At 34.8% G+C, this 18319-nt stretch overlaps 1 protein-coding gene and 1 long non-coding RNA gene across 32 annotated transcripts in view; one reads left to right on the top strand and one right to left on the bottom strand.

Annotated features, from left to right (window-relative positions):
• The window catches only part of LOC105218274 (protein pangolin, isoforms A/H/I/S), a 159340-nt gene that overhangs the window by 125725 nt on the left and 15296 nt on the right, over positions 1-18319 (top strand). For 24 of the 31 annotated variants that reach the window (XR_003752839.2, XM_054235502.1, XM_054235500.1 and 21 more), the window contains one exon: positions 3053-3122. The exons of 1 other annotated variant lie outside the window; for it this stretch is intronic. Coding sequence is in view for 28 of the 30 variants with exons in the window: in XM_054235502.1 (XP_054091477.1) it covers positions 3053-3122 (70 nt within the window). In the remaining 2 variants the exon portion in view is untranslated. Of the gene's footprint in view, positions 1-1758; positions 1922-3052; positions 3123-15547; positions 16893-18319 lie in introns of those variants that run through there. 6 more of the 31 variants (XM_054235503.1, XM_029044135.2, XM_029044137.2 and 3 more) reach the window with 5 other exon arrangements.
• Positions 12672-15260, bottom strand: LOC128923085 (uncharacterized). Its single transcript, XR_008472160.1, has 5 exons — positions 14680-15260; positions 14499-14566; positions 13376-14418; positions 13195-13262; positions 12672-13114 (listed from the first exon to the last, which is right to left on the bottom strand). It is a non-coding gene; the product is annotated as an uncharacterized LOC128923085 (long non-coding RNA).

Here is an 18319-nt window from a genome sequence, read left to right as displayed (position 1 = left end):
TATTCAATGAAATATTAATTATTTTAATATACCGAAAGTGTTTAAATTTTTAAAATTATCTCATATTACAACAAACACTCCTTTTTTTTGTGGAACTAGTTTTTGAAATTATTTTTTTCATGGCCGTCAGTTTGGACCATAATGTACTTACAACAGGCAGTTGAGAAAACGAAAAGAAACAATGCTAAATTTTTAGCGGTTGTCAAGAACAATTATTTAGGGTGTTACAGCACACATCGGTACATATGTGTGAAATCAAAACATTTCGTAAATCGCACGCGTTACTTGAGTAACTGCTCGGGTTTTTGGTTTAACAATTGTTTTGCTTTTGCTTTTCTACGTTTGGGTTTATTTAAGAGTTTTGTCCGTCTGTACTTACAAATTTTGAAACAATTAGCTTTTCCAGCTGTGCGTGAGAAACGTAGAACCGACTCCGTGTCGCTTTCAAAGAGAAAGACGAGATGGCGCTTTAAGGTGTGATTTTGTCGAAGTGCCAATCGGAATTACAAACAAAATTTAATGTTAGCTCGTACTGAAATCGTAGCCGATATCCACGCAGGGAATACGTAATCGCCTACGCCTTCGAAAAATTCTCACTGTATGATTATATTAAGGGGTTACAACTAGTTAGGAGCACTAAAAAAAGCGGTGTTTCACAGATTTTTCCTAAGAAAACTTCTAACCATATTATTCTCAGAATTTGTACACATATCATTGTAACTTTGAAGAGTATTGCATAATTTTTTGTTTGTAAAAATAACGGGATTTGAAGCTGCTACAGCAGTGCGTCAGGCGCCCCAACAAAAAAGGCGTTTTGCGGTGACCACTATAATTCTGAAGTGGTTCAACTGAAATGGAAAATCCAAACGAATTTCGTTAAAGTAATGAATAATCTTGTAATTGATCGGCAAAAAAATAATTTAAAAAGACACGGTTTCTCAAAAAATAAAATCGATTTTTGCCATAATTTTGGCCTTAAATTTTGTATAAAAAAACATAATTTCTATCGGTTATAAAAAAGCTTCGACTAATTGGTAGAAAATATAGTACAGAAGCATGTGCCAAACTGTGAGTCTCAAATAGGTTCAGCCATTCGCGAGTAAGTTTGCTCACTGACTTTCAAAACACAGTTTTTAAAAGAAGAACAAGGTTAAAGGTTACTTTCTAACTATCTGTAACTTTCGAATTTGTTTGGCAAATTCAATCAATTATAGCACAGAAAACCACGTTAAAATTTTGAACATTTGCAACAAAAATATTTGCGTTCATACAATTTACTATCATGTTAATAATTTTTTTCGTTGTTTTTTACTAACACTGCATTGAAAATGTTGTACAAGTACATTGACGCGCAGCATACCTAAACTAGCATAAAGAAAAAAGACTTAATGAAAACTTGCATAGTGTACTCGTACTATAATGAGGCACAGTTTTTGGGAATTCCTCCCGCCACTTGTAAAATATCAAAAAGAAATAAACAATTCAAAAATCAAAACTTAAAAATTAAAAAAAAAAGTTTTAAATTTAAAAACTCTAAATATGAAATAAAAAAGAAAACAAAAGTAACAAATAACGCAAATTACGTCTATAAAACAATTATAATTTGCTTTTTTATTAACACATAAATTTTTTATCTTTATTCCTATTTATGTGGCTACTGCAATTACTCATATCCTTTAAAAATTGAATTGCATTACACACCAACACTCAAATGTAATAATAATACGATGCAAATACCAAAAAAAAATCATAAAATAGTGGCACGCATTAGGCCGTGAGGAGCAAGCCAAATATTATGAATTAGCTAGACGGGAGCGTCAATTACACATGCAAATGTATCCAGATTGGAGCTCCCGCACGAATACGTCACGGGGGAAAAAACGGAAGCGAAAGCAAGACACCAACGATGCTGGTGGTGGAGGTTAGCAAATTAATAACAATTTCACTTTCAATTTACTTAAAAAATAAAAATATAAAAAACAAAAACGACAATATGTACATACATATGTATTTTGCTTTGATACAACAATTAAAAAATGGCGTTTTATACTATTGAAAAATAATGTCAGCAAATAAGTACGCATAAAGCGTAGGGTTGGCAACCTTGCGGCTTGTTAGTTTTGTTTGGAATTTTATTTGACTTAAATTACCACATAAGCATGAATTGAAGTGAACTGTTGACAGCTGTAGTACAATCAAAGTGGTACAAGTTGCAGCTGAAATTCAGCTAGGTGTAATGATAAAGGAATGAAAACAAAGAAAATATTTCTGTTAACAAAATGTCTGCTGTCTCTCCGTGCTCGCGCAACTCAACTAATTTTCAATAATTTTCAGTAATTTTCAAATAAATATTAGACTCGATTCGGAAATTATGCTTTGCTCAAAATTTTTGCCCCATTTCGGTATCAATGCTAACGAAGTTATTCAATTCATTGCATCGCGCAGGTACAAGTGAATTGTAAAAGTTGTATTATTTATCAATTAATGAAGTATCATTTAATTTTAGCTAAACGATGAAAATGTAGTAGTATGTGCTAATATTAAGTACTAATACTAGTATTTTCTTTTATACATATACGTAGCATGTTTGTAGCCAACAATTATTTATTATTTATGTATTGTAAACATATACGTATGTACGTAGTTGCAGTATTCAAACTTGCTAGCTCCTACGTTAACACTTAATTTTCATTTCAAACTATTACTTTTATACGTATGTATGTATGTGTATCATTAAATATAACATGTTTAACACTTTTTTTGATTCGTTAAGATTTAAGCGCTATTTATCATTTTCTCCTATTGAATATTACTTAAATTAAATTAAATTTATTCATGAATTCGTTATACGCGTAAGTACTTGTGCAATTCGGTATGTACAAACAGCTGTATATAATCTTACATATACATATATACCATCTTTCAGTGGTGATGAACTATTGAACACTGTACTGTTCATATGCTTTATTTGATCTACATAACATTTTTGAAAGTTTTATTTAATATTTTCTATTTTTTGTATTTATTCTTAAAATACTTATACTACATATAGGTAATAATATGAAAAAGTGCCGTGCTCGATTTGGTTTAGATCAGCAGAATCAGTGGTGTAAGCCTTGCAGGTATGTATACAGGACTTTCAGTATTCATTTCAATTATCTTTACAAAACTACCAATATAATCAATAAGCATTACACCTGCATACAAATTACACAATTTTTTGTGGTACATATACAGAGCAACCTCTCCTAGCGGACACCTCACTTGAGCGGACATTTTTTCATGCAACAAGAACAAATGACAGGCGTGCAAAAATCGCTCGACGGTGAGTGTGCATCCAAGAGAGGTTTCACTGTACATATAATGGGATAAAATGAAGCTCTTCATTTTGTCAATTTTATTTTTTTAAATACTAATGTAGACACCTAGCGGAAGTATTGAGTCGAGACACAAACGCTGTGTCAGCACGGCGACACACTATTAAAATGTGATCCATTTCGGAGTTCCCTACTTTTTTTTAGAAAAAAAAAACAAAGAAAATTCAAATTTAATGTGGCAAGTTTATTAACATTCGAAAGAATATTCTTTGGCATTTATTTTTTAAAGATTAAATTTTGGTCGCGGCTACGTCTCACTTGGTCCATCCGCTGAGTCCAATTTTCGATGACTCGTTCGAGCATTTCGATTGGTAACTGGCAAATGACACGCGTGGCATTTTCATTTTGCTTCACATAGACTTTACCAAAAAACCCAAAACGCCCAAAACGTGAAACTATCTGCTCACCGAAGTGTGTGGAATGATTTCACCGCCCCACAAACCGCACCAAACCGTTGTTTTTTCTGGATGAAATGTCAACTTTTGCATTTCTTCAGGTTGCTGTTCATACCAAATGAGGCAGTTTTGCTTATTTACCTATTGTGCCAGAAATGGACCTCTTGGCTGGAAAACATCGGATCTTCTTGGAACTTTTCTAAAGCTCGTAGTCCGAAGCGATGTTGGCTGAGAAGATCGAGCGGCTTCAGTTCTTGCACAAACTGTTAAGATAAACTTTAAATTTAAGATCTAGTCTTTATATGCGCCAAGTCCTTCTATATGTCAGTTCGTGTTTGCTGCGAATCGACTCTCCACGGTCTTCGTGTACACTCTCAGCTACGGCTGCTAGATTTTCATCACTGCGTGCTGGACGTGGTATTCGGTCGAATATTATCCAATACTGAACGATCAGTAGGCCGATTATGTTGACCATAAGTTGAACGAAGCGTGTGAACAATACGTGGATTTTCGTAATAAAGTTGGACGATTTGTCTGAACAGCATAGGCGTAATTTTTTTCAAAAGGAAATGCCGAACAATACTGAACAAAAAGAAAATGACAGCTTGACACAACTAACACGTGATCGTGAAAGGCTTTTGAAAAAAGTACCTCTACTTAGATCACCCGAATCACCCGATATTTATACTAAGAGCTGATTCAAGTATATTGACGTGCACAAATTCAGTTCAGTTACCATAAAGATTAGCATGTTGTTCAGTTAATTATTTTCAGAGTTCAGAGTTTTCTAATTGTGGTACAGTGTCGAAGGTATGAATGAACACTGTGCCATTCTTTCACTTTAATTTAATGACTTCAAACCTAACAAGCTGTTGAAGCAGAATGTACTAATTTAATAGCAGATACTCTCTTATAAGTTTGTAAAGGAAAGTGGTAGTACATAAGGTAGGGAACTATAGTTATTGAATTGAAGAAAAAAAATAAATATGTCTAATGCAAATATGAAAAACATCTCAATTACGTATTAAACACACTTTGTATGCTTTCACATGTAGTTTATGAGTGAAGTTATTAACTAGATTCTCAGCAGCATACACATTTGTAGGTATGAAAATAAATTTTGAGAAACCACATAACAATAAATTCTCAAACAAAAAGTAGTTATTTGTCTTCATTTCCAAATATAATACATCTTTATTCACCGTCTACTAGGCTTTTTCATTTCTTTTAATTAAGGCTCACATATCGACTTATGCTATGTACATATGAATTCGACATAAAGTCCGATGGTCTATTGTGCCCTCTCTTATTAGCACAATGTACTATCTAACACTGCCGCGTTAAGAGAGCTTAACGTTAGTGTTCTAGTGCTGCTGGATAGCTCTTATTGCTCAGATCTATTCTGAATCGTTTCTCAAAGTGTGGCTGTGTGATAACTTCATTCCTTGGAAGGAGAGCTATTGGCAGTTTTCTCCTTTTTTTAAAATACGTGCATATTGATTTTTAGTATACAGCTTATACACATACAACATCACATTCATATAACGTCAACAAATACTCTTTTAATTTTATAAATAAAACAACTTTAATTTAATTTAATTGTTTGCATATAAATACATAAGCATTAAGATATACCTATTGGAACCCTGACCATCTATGGGAAATAATCTTTATTTTTGATTCATTCGAATGCGTGTGAGAAATTTTCCCGTAAGTTGGATGCAGTAAATTTGGTAATCCCGTAAGTTGGTAAGAAAAGGCAAATTAATTATATTCCCCACTTAAAGAAAACGACTCCGGTTTCAATGCTAGTGACGGAGGACTCCAGGGTTTTAGAGCAAGATACGGAGTTAGATTTCTTAAAGTGTCCGGAGAAAAACTCTCATCGCAGCCTCAGTTATCCGTTATTTTAATATATTCATATCCTTATATATAGTGCATACGTCAGCAATTGTACACATTCGTAAAAAATTGTACACTATCTATTTAGCTCTAAGGCTCTTAATGTTTTCTTCAGCAACAAATTTAAGAAATCCACGATAAAGTGTCGCTCTGACTGCAACATCGTTTAGTACCAATCCTCTAACTGTGCTTCTGTTATTATTCAACATCAGTTTACATAACCGTATAAGCTTTGCACGGATACCATAGTCAGACATAGCGACAAAGATGTAGCTCCTTTTCGTGCTATCGAATACAGCCTTAAAATTGATGAAAAGGTGAGTATGTTTGTCGATACTCTTTTCACGGGATATTTCCAAGAATTTACGCATGGTGAATATCTATTCCATGGTGGATCTAAAACCACACTGATAAGTTCTTAATAGTTTGATGACCGTGGGCTTTAGTCTTTCCCGCTGTACGCTCGATAGCGCCTTATATGCGATATTACGGAGACTTATCCCACGATAATTGGTACCGATTGTGGGGTCTCCCTTTTTGTGGATTGTGCAAATGTTGCCTAAGTTCCTCGTCGGGCATGCTTTCGTCCGATCATAAGAAAAATCAGTATTTCGCCGCCGTATTTGAATATCTCGGCCGGCAATACATCGGCGCCCGCCGCTTTCTTATCTTTTGAGTGGGCAATCGATGCGTACTGCGTCAGTGTCGGGTATTGGCATAGCTACTTATATCTAACTATAGACGTAGGAATATTCACCTGTATTTCTACTGTAATAAACGAGCTTTCCACATGAAGTATTGAATCAATAATTGTCTTTGCAGTAGGCTAATATGTGCACTTATGTGTTAGAAAACTATTGGATAACAACTAACACTCACGAATATTTATACTAAGATATACCTATATTCAGGTGATTCCAACGTATTTTAGCAGATTTCTACAAAACACTGAACATATTTAAACCTCACTTTTAAGCTATATACATACATTTGAAACAATTAGTTGAGCTATGCGGTACTGCATAGCACAAACTAGAACAAAAATATTAAATTTTATAATTAAGTAATAAATAGCAATGAGTAATGCAAAATAATAACTACCCAATTGATCGGAACAACGTACTTAATTTTAAGATATTTTTTGGAAATTTTTAGAAATTCTGCCGATTTGGTTAAGTTTAAGTTTGTTGCTTTATGTTTATTCATTTGTTGTATGTTGCGTTGCTCCATATACCATAAAATACCATAAAATATGCAAATACGCGGCACGTGTATGCAACCGAACGTTGTTTAATTTCAACTATTTTAACATTTACAAACAAAATATCACGCACTCACGTAGTACATGTGTATGGGCCTACATACATACATAAGTACCATTTTACTTCAAATAAGAATTTCCACTTTTGCTGCACAATCTAGTCATGTACACCTTTATTTTACATATATTTTCTGTTTCACTTGAGTTAAACATACATGCAAACAACAATTAAGTACAAAATCTCTTTTTACACCAGCTAGCAAAAACTAAAAAAATGGCAAAATTCATGTTGCTGCGTTTATTATACAATTAATTTAATAAATTTGAAAAGAAAATAATGTAACTAATTTAATTTATTTTATATACAACAACACACTGTCAATTGCCAACATACGACCATACAAAAATATTGTTTAGCATTAAAGTTTGGCAAATATTTGCATGCAAGACTCATAGAGTTTTGTAATAAATTAAATAGACTATCGAAAGTCAAAATACAATATACAAAAAATATATACACAATCACATAGCTCCCATTTTACCACTTATGGTACTTTACTTACTATATTTCCTTAGGATCTAAGGAGTTTTTGACTACAGTTATTTCAATTGTTTTTTCATGCTTTCAACAACTGCTTTAGATTCCTTAATACGAGAAGGTTAAGATTTTCAATAAAAAAATATAGAAAATTATTTTATGCAAATTAAATTTGAAATGCATATTCATATAGAGCGCAAGTAAGAATGGTGTTAAGTTTGGGTGTAAAGGCACATTTTATACTGTCGAAATTTACTAGACAGACAACGGGGGAAATCTAGCTTTGTATAAAATAATGTTTCAAATAAATTTAAGCTCACTCATATTTACATTTAGCTTTCTAATTGAAGCGTAAGGGTTTAAGTTCAACTAATACACAGCCCGACAATATTAAAAAAAAAAATATTTGGGCGCGCTGAATTCAAATCTGTAATCAGTTTGTCTCTATCAGCTATAGTTTTCATGATATAGCTTTTTTATACCCTCCATTATTTTTCAGGTCATGAGTTATGTGGAGGGTATAAAAAGCTATATCATGAAAACTTGATCTGATAAAGACAAACTGATTACAGATTCGAATTCAGCGCACCCAAATTAACTAGAATCAGTTGATAAATTCAAAGAAGCAAATTGAGTGTTGGCCTGCGTTATTGGTGTTAATGCATTTTGATCATTATTGGTACTATTAGGCAGCTTAGAACATTGCAAACAAGAAGTGGAGTTATTACAGGCGTATACATACAACCGTGTTCGAAATAATAGCGGTGGTGTAACCAGGAAGTTATTCAGTAGAAAACAATAATGTAATTGTATGTATGTATGTGATTGGCGTTGCAACCGTTTAGCCGGTTATAGCCGAATCGACGATAGTGCGCCACCTGTCTCTCTCCTTTGCAGTTCGGCGCCAGTTGGAGATCCCAAGTGTAACCAGGTCGCTCTCCACCTGGTCCCTCCAACGGAGTGGAGGCCTTCCCCTTCCTCGGCTTCCTCCGGCGGGTACTGCATCGAACACTTTCAGGGCTGGAGTGTTTTCGTCCATTCGGACAACATGACCTAGCCAGCGTAGCCGCTGTCTTTTTATTCGCTGAACTATGTCAATGTCGTCGTATAACTCGTACAGCTCATCGTTCCATCGTCTGCGGTATTCGCCGTTGCCAATGTTCTGAGGACCATAAATCTTGCGCAAAATTTTCCTCTCGAAAACTCCTAGTGTCGTCTCATCTGATGTTGACATCGTCCAAGCTTCTGCACCGTAAAGCAGGACGGGAATGATAAGTGACTTGTAGAGCTTGATTTTGGTTCGTCGAGAGAGGACTTTACTGTTCAATTGCCTACTCAGTCCAAAGTAGCACCTGTTGGCAAGAGTTATTCTGCGCTGGATTTCGAAGCTGACATTGTTCGTGTTGTTGATGCTGGTTCCCAGGTATACGAAATTATCTACGACCTCGAAGTTATGACTGTCAACAGTGACGTGGGAGCCAAGACGCGAATGCGCCGACTGTTTGTTTGATGACAGGAGATATTTCGTCTTGTCCTCATTCACCTCCAGACCCATTCGCTTCGCCTCCTTATCCATGCGGGAAAAAGCAGAACAAACGGCGCGGTTGTTGCTTCCGATGATATCAATATCATCGGCGTACGCCAGAAGCTGTACACTCTTGTAGAAGATTGTACCTTCTCGGTTTAGCTCTGCAGCTCTTATAATTTTTTCCAGCATCAGGTTAAAGAAGTCGCACGATAGTGAGTCACCTTGTCTGAAACCTCGTTTGGTATCGAACGGCTCGGAGAGGTCCTTCCCAACCATGACGGAGCTTTTGGTGTTGCTCAACGTCAACTTACACAGCCGTATTAGCTTTGCGGGGATACCAAATTCAGACATCGCGGCATAAAGGCAGCTCCTTTTCGTGCTGTCGAAAGCAGCTTTAAAATCGACAAAAAGGTGGTGTGTGTCGATCCTCTTTTCACGGGTCTTCTCCAAGATTTGGCGCATGGTGAATATCTGGTCAGTTGTCGATTTTCCAGGTCTAAAGCCACACTGATAAGGTCCAATCAGTTTGTTGACGGTGGGCTTTAGTCTTTCACACAGTACGCTCGATAGAACCTTGTATGCGATATTTAGAAGGCTGATCCCACGGTAATTGGCGCAGATTGTGGGATCTCCCTTTTTATGGATTGGGCAGAGCACACTGAGATTCCAATCGTCAGGCATGCTTTCTTCCGACCATATTCTGCAAAGAAGCTGATGCATGCACCTTATCAGTTCTTCGCCGCCGTATTTGAATAGTTCTGCCGGTAATATATCGGCCCCCGCTGCTTTGCTGTTCTTCAAGCGGGTAATTGCTATTCGAATTTCTTCATGGTCGGGTAATGGAACATCTGTTCCATCGTCATCGATTGGGGGATCGGGTTCGCCATCTCCTGGTGTTGCACTCTCACTGCCATTCAGCAGGTCGGAGAAGTGTTCCCTCCATAATCCCAGTATGCCCTGGACATCGGTTACCAGATTACCACCTTGGTCTCTACATGAGGATGCTCCGGTCTTGAAACCTTCGTTAAGTCGCTTCATTTTTTCATAAAATTTTCGAGCATTCCCTCTGTCTGCCAGCTTCTCAAGCTCTTCGTACTCACGCATTTCGGCCTCTTTCTTTTTTTGTCTGCAAATGCGTCTCGCTTCCCTCTTATATTATATTTCATTGTAAATTCATTCAATGTGCCCATATTCAAGTTTACAAGAGATCTGGTTTCCTTAGAAAATAACATAAAGAGTTTTTTAATAAAAAAGTGTGGAAATTAAAATTTTATCTGTGATTATAATAGCAGTATTGAGCATTTCACTGCCAAAAACAATTTATTCTTCATAATAAAACAAAATAAAGTTTAAATAATTAATACTTCGTCGAGTAGCTATTGTTGCATAATTCCGCTGCATATTTCCAAGATCTCCAAGGCATGGAGTCCACCAAATGCTTGCATTTCTCGATCGGTATGGCCTTCCAAACTTTCTTCACAACACTCCATGACCATCTTTAACCACTGACAAAGATTCTCATTTAGGATTAGGTCAAATGATTGAACCAATTTTCCGAAAATTGCTAGAATACTTCGAGTCGTTGCGTTGCTGATAGACGCTTTACTGTGGCATTTTCGATTTCAGCTGTGTAGCATAGTCGACTCCATGATTCCAACGTAAATTTTGGCAGACATGTTTTTTTAGCCCAATATAATGGACCTATAAAGTAGTAAGAGAAGAACTGACTTTGGCACCGCAATATTTCACAGTCCGGGAAGAAAATCTGGGATAAAATACATTTAATTCTTCTTCTTCTTTAGAAAATTCTCAAAAGAAATATGTTTTCAAAAATTTAAAGACCGATGAATTCAATTTAAATTATCGCTTTTCCATTAAATTATTTCAAATAATATGACCATTCCCCTTGCACTGCTATTTTAAATCACAGCAAATACATGATTTTCGAATAATAAATAACGGTACACCATGAATGTGATAACTGTTAAAAATATCAATTTAGAGACTGATTCCCAATATTTGTTCTTGCATGGAAAAAATTAAAAAGCTGGAAGTTTTTATACTCTCGCAACAAAAGTTGCTAAGAGAGTATTATAGTTTTGTTCACATAACGGTTGTTTGTAAGCCATAAAACTAAACGAGTTAGATAGAGTTAGGTATAGGGTTATATATATCAAAATGATCAGGGTGACGAGACAAGTCAAAACCCGAATATCTGTCTGTCCGTCCGTCCATCCGTCCGTCATTGAGATATCTTGATGAAATTTGGAACACATGTTCCTTGGGACCGTGAGAGGGTTGCTTTCGAAAATGTGCAAAATCGGACCATTGCCACTCACACAAAATGGCGAAAACCGAAAACACATAAAGTGTCATAACTTAGCCATAAATAAAGTTATAAAAGTAAAATTTAGAACAAAGGATCGCACTAGGAAGGGGCATATTTGGATGTAATTTTTTTGGGAAAGTGGGCATGGCCCCGCCCCGGTTATTTCTATATATCTCGCAAACCAATAAAGCTATATATACCAAACTTTCTGCAGCCGGTTCTTTTACGTACCCCACCACACACCATGAAATTAGTTGGAATCGGATAATAACCATGCCCACTTCCCATACAAAGGTTAGGTTGAGAATTACTAAAAGTGAGTTAACTCAATAACGAAAAACGCCAGAAACACTAAATTTCACATAAGAAATGGCCGATGGAAGCTGCACTCAGATTTTTTTACAAAATGGAAAATGGGCGTGACATCGCCCACTTATGGGTAAAAAACCATATCTCAGGAACTACTCGACCTATTTCAATGAAACTTGGTTTGTAATAGTTTCCTTAAATCCCAATGGTATGTTGTGAAAATAGGCCAAATCGCTTCACAACCACGCCTACTTCCTATATACCAAAACTTTAAAGACGATCTGAATCGCTCGCTTTACAATATATAAAGTAAGCACTAGTGAAGATATCGGTGCAGAACTTTGCACAAATACTACCTTTATAGTGTGGCAGCCCCATTCTAAAAATCGCCGAAATCGGACCATATGTTTTCAAGGCCCCATATATCGAACATGAGGACCTCGGTGCTTCCAACCTAATATTATGGTTTCTAACTTTCAATGGACTTTATACAATATATATGACGCATATGTGGGTCAAATTGTGTATTATATAATATAAATAAAGTTAAATAAATAAATTGCGAGAGTATAAAATGTTCGGTTACACCCGATCTTAGCCCTTCCTTACTTGTTAAGTATAAAAATTTCACTTAAAAAAAAATTTCAAATTTTAATAAGACACTGCTATTATTTTGAACACAGTTGTGTGTATTATATATTTTGAATATTTCTATATCCTCTGGCTTAACGCTTCAGTAAAAGGGAATCGTCACATATGTATGTATATTACTAATACATAATAATTTTGAATTATATATGTATAATTTAAGTACAGTTAACTTTTCGTACACGCTATGAATACCCTTTAGAGTTCCGAAAATACATTAAAATACAAGACAGCTGATTGTTTGACATGAAAATTGAATGTATTTTTTTAACTTATAAAAAAAAAGAATATTTTAATAAGATTAAGAAAAATACACGAGTTTCATTCGTACTCGATTTGAAATAATTTTATTGCCTATGGTACCCATACACTAATACTATTACCCTTCAGTTCGGCTCACTAGTGAAACACTAATGAGTTCACTACTTACTGGTAACCACCACTGGTTACCCACCATAATACCGGCAATGCAATTCACTCATGAATTTAACACGGCGATGTCATTGGCGGTAACCGATTAACACTATTCACGAGTGATTTCACCGCCTATACTTCACTAGCTACTTCACCACATATCACTGACTATATATCATTAGTTACCTCACAACTTACCGACTGTTAAATTTCACTACTTTCTTCACTACCTCTCAACCTAGCTAGTTTATTCCAAACATAATTAAACACAAATTTTATTTAATTTTTATATAATTAACAATATTAATTTTTATTTAAAATTTCTTTGTTTACAATTATATTTACCATCTGAACAACAGAGTCGGTTAATATCCGTCAAAATTTTTGTGCACTTCGGCTGGATTCAAAGGCGACTTCGTTGAACATGTGATAAAGAAAGAAAATAATTAAAAAGAAATCTAGTTGATATTAAAATTGTATTCAAATTACATACCATATTTATCACTGCACTTATATCCCCAAGCCACATTTCTAAGAGTTCCATTAAAATTTGGTGTTGATCTTAAATGAGTAAAATAATTCGAAACAAGTATACATATAAGTAAGGTGTTAATAATTTAAATAAATGTACATACAAGGATGCGTTCATAATACAGCAATGTTGGAATTCTTACCTTTTTCATTATGCAGGGCAATCCATTTTTTTGCATACATATATACATATAAAATGTTTATGTTTTCTTTGTTTTTATTCACTATTATTTCATTTAATTATTCACCTTTTAATAACACTTTTAATAAACAATAAACGTATTAGAACCCGCGACACGAAATCAATTGTACAATCAGAGAACAACTATTATGCGAAAAATGAAATATCAGAATTACAAAGAAAACGCTGATGCCTTTCTTTCTACTACAGTAAATCATGCTTTCAATGACCAACTTGTACGTAAATAATATAATGATCCAATAATTATTTGCAACTTGTACTTACTGTACGAGATGCTCTGCCGTTATTACTCTGCGTTATTTTTGCTTCGATCTCTCAAAATTGCATTCCCACCCTTATTTGTCGCTAATATTCTACTGAGAGTACATATTGAGCACAACGTTCTCAAGATCATACTCTCTTCTCTCTCAATCTCTCTCATGTACTATTGCTTCTCTGCATTACCTCGTTGTCGTGAATTCTCTAGTTACTTGTAACACAAGAATTCACTAGTGCAATTCACCAATACATACCAGCCGTACTGCAGGGTATCATCACTACCCTTCAGTTCGGCTCACTAGTGAAACACTAATGAGTTCACTACTTACTGGTAACCACCACTGGTTACCCACCATAATACCGGCAATGCAATTCACTCATGAATTTAACACGGCGATGTCATTGGCGGTAACCGATTAACACTATTCACGAGTGATTTCACCGCCTATACTTCACTAGCTACTTCACCACATATCACTGACTATATATCATTAGTTACCTCACAACTTACCGACTGTTAAATTTCACTACTTTCTTCACTACCTCTCAACCTAGCTAGTTTATTCCAAACATAATTAAACACAAATTTTATTTAATTTTTATATAATTAACAATATTAATTTTTATTTAAAATTTCTTTGTTTACAATTATATTTACCATCTGAACAACAGAGTCGGTTAATATCCGTCAAAATTTTTGTGCACTTCGGCTGGATTCAAAGGCGACTTCGTTGAACATGTGATAAAGAAAGAAAATAATTAAAAAGAAATCTAGTTGATATTAAAATTGTATTCAAATTACATACCATATTTATCACTGCACTTATATCCCCAAGCCACATTTCTAAGAGTTCCATTAAAATTTGGTGTTGATCTTAAATGAGTAAAATAATTCGAAACAAGTATACATATAAGTAAGGTGTTAATAATTTAAATAAATGTACATACAAGGATGCGTTCATAATACAGCAATGTTGGAATTCTTACCTTTTTCATTATGCAGGGCAATCCATTTTTTTGCATACATATATACATATAAAATGTTTATGTTTTCTTTGTTTTTATTCACTATTATTTCATTTAATTATTCACCTTTTAATAACACTTTTAATAAACAATAAACGTATTAGAACCCGCGACACGAAATCAATTGTACAATCAGAGAACAACTATTATGCGAAAAATGAAATATCAGAATTACAAAGAAAACGCTGATGCCTTTCTTTCTACTACAGTAAATCATGCTTTCAATGACCAACTTGTACGTAAATAATATAATGATCCAATAATTATTTGCAACTTGTACTTACTGTACGAGATGCTCTGCCGTTATTACTCTGCGTTATTTTTGCTTCGATCTCTCAAAATTGCATTCCCACCCTTATTTGTCGCTAATATTCTACTGAGAGTACATATTGAGCACAACGTTCTCAAGATCATACTCTCTTCTCTCTCAATCTCTCTCATGTACTATTGCTTCTCTGCATTACCTCGTTGTCGTGAATTCTCTAGTTACTTGTAACACAAGAATTCACTAGTGCAATTCACCAATACATACCAGCCGTACTGCAGGGTACTAACCGTTACGCGTGTGTATGCGTGTTTGTAGCTATGTTTTTTCGTACTTTCGTTTGGCGTACATTACATTTACAGTACACTTATTCGTTACTTTAATAGTATATAGAAACATTTATCAAGACAAAACCAATCTCTTCTTCTTTGTTTCCTTACGCTTGCAAACCACGAAATTATTTTGGATAATTAAAACGTAATTAAAAAAACAATATTGCTAATAAAAAATGATTAATACTGAATGGAAATCAACGAAACTATCATCACATGGCTGTAACGGTAGCCCTAATTTAAGCACAATGTCAAATACAGGTCTAGGCGTTGGTGTAGGCGGCGTAAGTGTTGGTAACCTCGGCCTTACCAGCGGTATATTAACACCGGTCGTTTCTGGCATTGGCAGTACAATTATGATGCCCAATTCATCATCCTCCTCATCATCGTCTTCGTCGACGTCCTCTTCAAATCATCTGCAAATGCTCAATTCAGCAGCGACGCCTTGCGGCAATGGCAGTTCCAATAGCAACAGCAATCTATTAGCGTCTCCTGGCGGTGGTGGCGTTAGTGCGAATGGTGGGCTTATTGGTGTCGGTGGGCATGGTTCTATAAATGCTGCCGCCGCACAATTACTCAATCAAGCTGCCGTTGCTGCAGCTGCAGCCGCCGCAGCAGCTGGTCAAGTCAATAACAATCAATCCTCCCAAGCAAACAATAACAATACGAACGCCGGCAACATGTTGCAACAACCAACGTCTGCCATCAGCAATGTCATGTCGGCGGCACCAACAGCAGCTGGTGGTAATAGTAGTGGCGCCGGTAACGGTGGACAACAACAACTGTCACCACAGGCGCCACCAACGTATGTGAACTTATAAGTACAACTAATTTAGATGATGCTCAATGATTTGGTGTTCGCCGATTTAGAGAGACGCTCTTAAAAGCTACAGACACAGAACACAGACCATAGTCAGATATGTACACGCACTTACATACATAAATCATATATGCACGTTGGCGGTTAAAGAAGAATGCGACAACTATTGTAAATCTAGATTACAATACGTACATATAGTCCATAACCCATATATATGTATATATGTGTATATATTTATATATGGGCAAGCTTAAAAAGGCTTTAAAGGAATAACGGCGGCAGTTGGTAACTTGAATTATTATATATGTACACACATAGTTAATTAGTGCAAAGTATTAAAAATACAAGAGTACAACTAAACGTTCAAGTCATATGGGCCCAATGAACAGCTGTTTACAAAACAATATTAAAAGCAGAAGAAAAATAATGCGTAAACAAACTTAAACGCAGTAAAAATTCATAAATTTTTTTAAACATTTTTCCAATGGAATGCTGGACGAATTATTTAAAGTTGAAGGAAAAATAAAAATATGAAATTGCAAGCAAAAAAAAAACACATACAAATATAATAGCGCAAAAGCAGAGGTTGCCAAACACTAGAACAGCCAGTCTAGCTTAATATGGCCTAATGATAGGAAAATTACATAGGGACAAAGGAAACGCATACACCAAGCACAGCAGAAATTCAACCGTAAGGACAACAGCTGTACCTCCTGGCCGCAACAACTACCGTGTACCACCGCACCACTTTTATGCCCGTATGAGTCAAAATTTTTTCAATGTTTCGTTTCATTCGTTAGCATATGTGTGTTTTCAATATATTTTTCCCTTGTTCACTTGTGTCACGCTTTCTCGTTAATATATGCTTTTTTCATTTGCGTTTGCATTTTCGTTGAGTTGTGTATTTTGTAAAGATTTCAAAATATATACTTGTTTAGTAATAAAGTGTTCTCAGCAGCGATATAGTTATTATAAAAACAAAAATATATAGTACAGCTGAACTTCGCTAACTCGAATCTCCATAATCCAAAAAACAAACGTCGAGTTAGAGTGACTGACTAAAGCCAATTCAAGAGTTCGAGTTATGGAAGTTCAACTGTAAATAAAAAAACAAAAATATATAGTATATATAATTTTTTTTTATTTCGCAAATTTACTAGGTGAGTGTTTAGCATTGATGTTATAAGAGTATATATACTATTTGCATATGTATTTAGGGAGTTCAAAGTTGCGCTGTTGTTATAGTGGTGGTAAACTTTTGGTCCTGGCATGTATTGCGGTTGTTTGCGTTATACAATATTTATTGCCAATTTTTTAGATATTTTGTACATTTGTGCGTATTTTTAACAAATAATAACATTTAATACAGCTTAAGATTATTTATTTTTTTGTTGTAAAATTTTTTAACCAGCAGTTTAATTGCATGAATTGTACTGGAAATAACATATGAAATACTACAACTTTCCAACTGTCTTCCTTTCAATAACGGACTATAAAAATACAAATACAAACCATCCCAAATATCAGTTAACATTTAAATAATTTATTTAAAGTCAACAATAAGCAAGTTAACGGTACAAAAAAAATAAAAACAAGTTGTCAATAACATGGTTCAATTGAAGAAGTAGTTAGAGTTAATTTTAATAATTTATTACATGCCATTTGTAGTGTTTGCGATTCCCAAAACTTATCGTGTAATGTCTCGTTGCGTTGTCAAAACATTTTAAAATTGGCAAATAGAGCCGAGACAAATGAGTTCGGATAACACCGGTCAACACGATTTTTGGGTCTGACATCTACATGTTAAATTTTAGTTTCTCCTATGGCAAAAATAAGGAAAAAATTTTTTTTCCGGTTAAAGTTTGCTTTCGTAGAAATTAGAGCAATTTTTCGATTTTCAAGCAGAAATGACTGATTTTTATATTTTTTCTACAATTTCACTATAGATTATTTTGATTACTGACTTTTAGGTTAAAATAGGCTTCATAGGCTTCGCAAAGTTTCAAATTTGTTGATAAAGCAAATGTTTTACTTCTAACTTTAATAAATTCACCGCAAATAAAATAGAATGAATCAGCATCATTTTTACACTGACTTGATGCCATTTTTAACTGAGTAATACACTAATATTGTTGTTACAGCTATAATAAACAGGTTAACATTCACTACTGTGCCTCTTACAAA

The sequence above is a fragment of the Zeugodacus cucurbitae genome, chromosome X (assembly GCF_028554725.1).
Source record: "Zeugodacus cucurbitae isolate PBARC_wt_2022May chromosome X, idZeuCucr1.2, whole genome shotgun sequence".
NCBI lineage: Eukaryota > Metazoa > Arthropoda > Insecta > Diptera > Tephritidae > Zeugodacus > Zeugodacus cucurbitae.
This window is presented reverse-complemented; position numbering and strand designations above follow the sequence as displayed.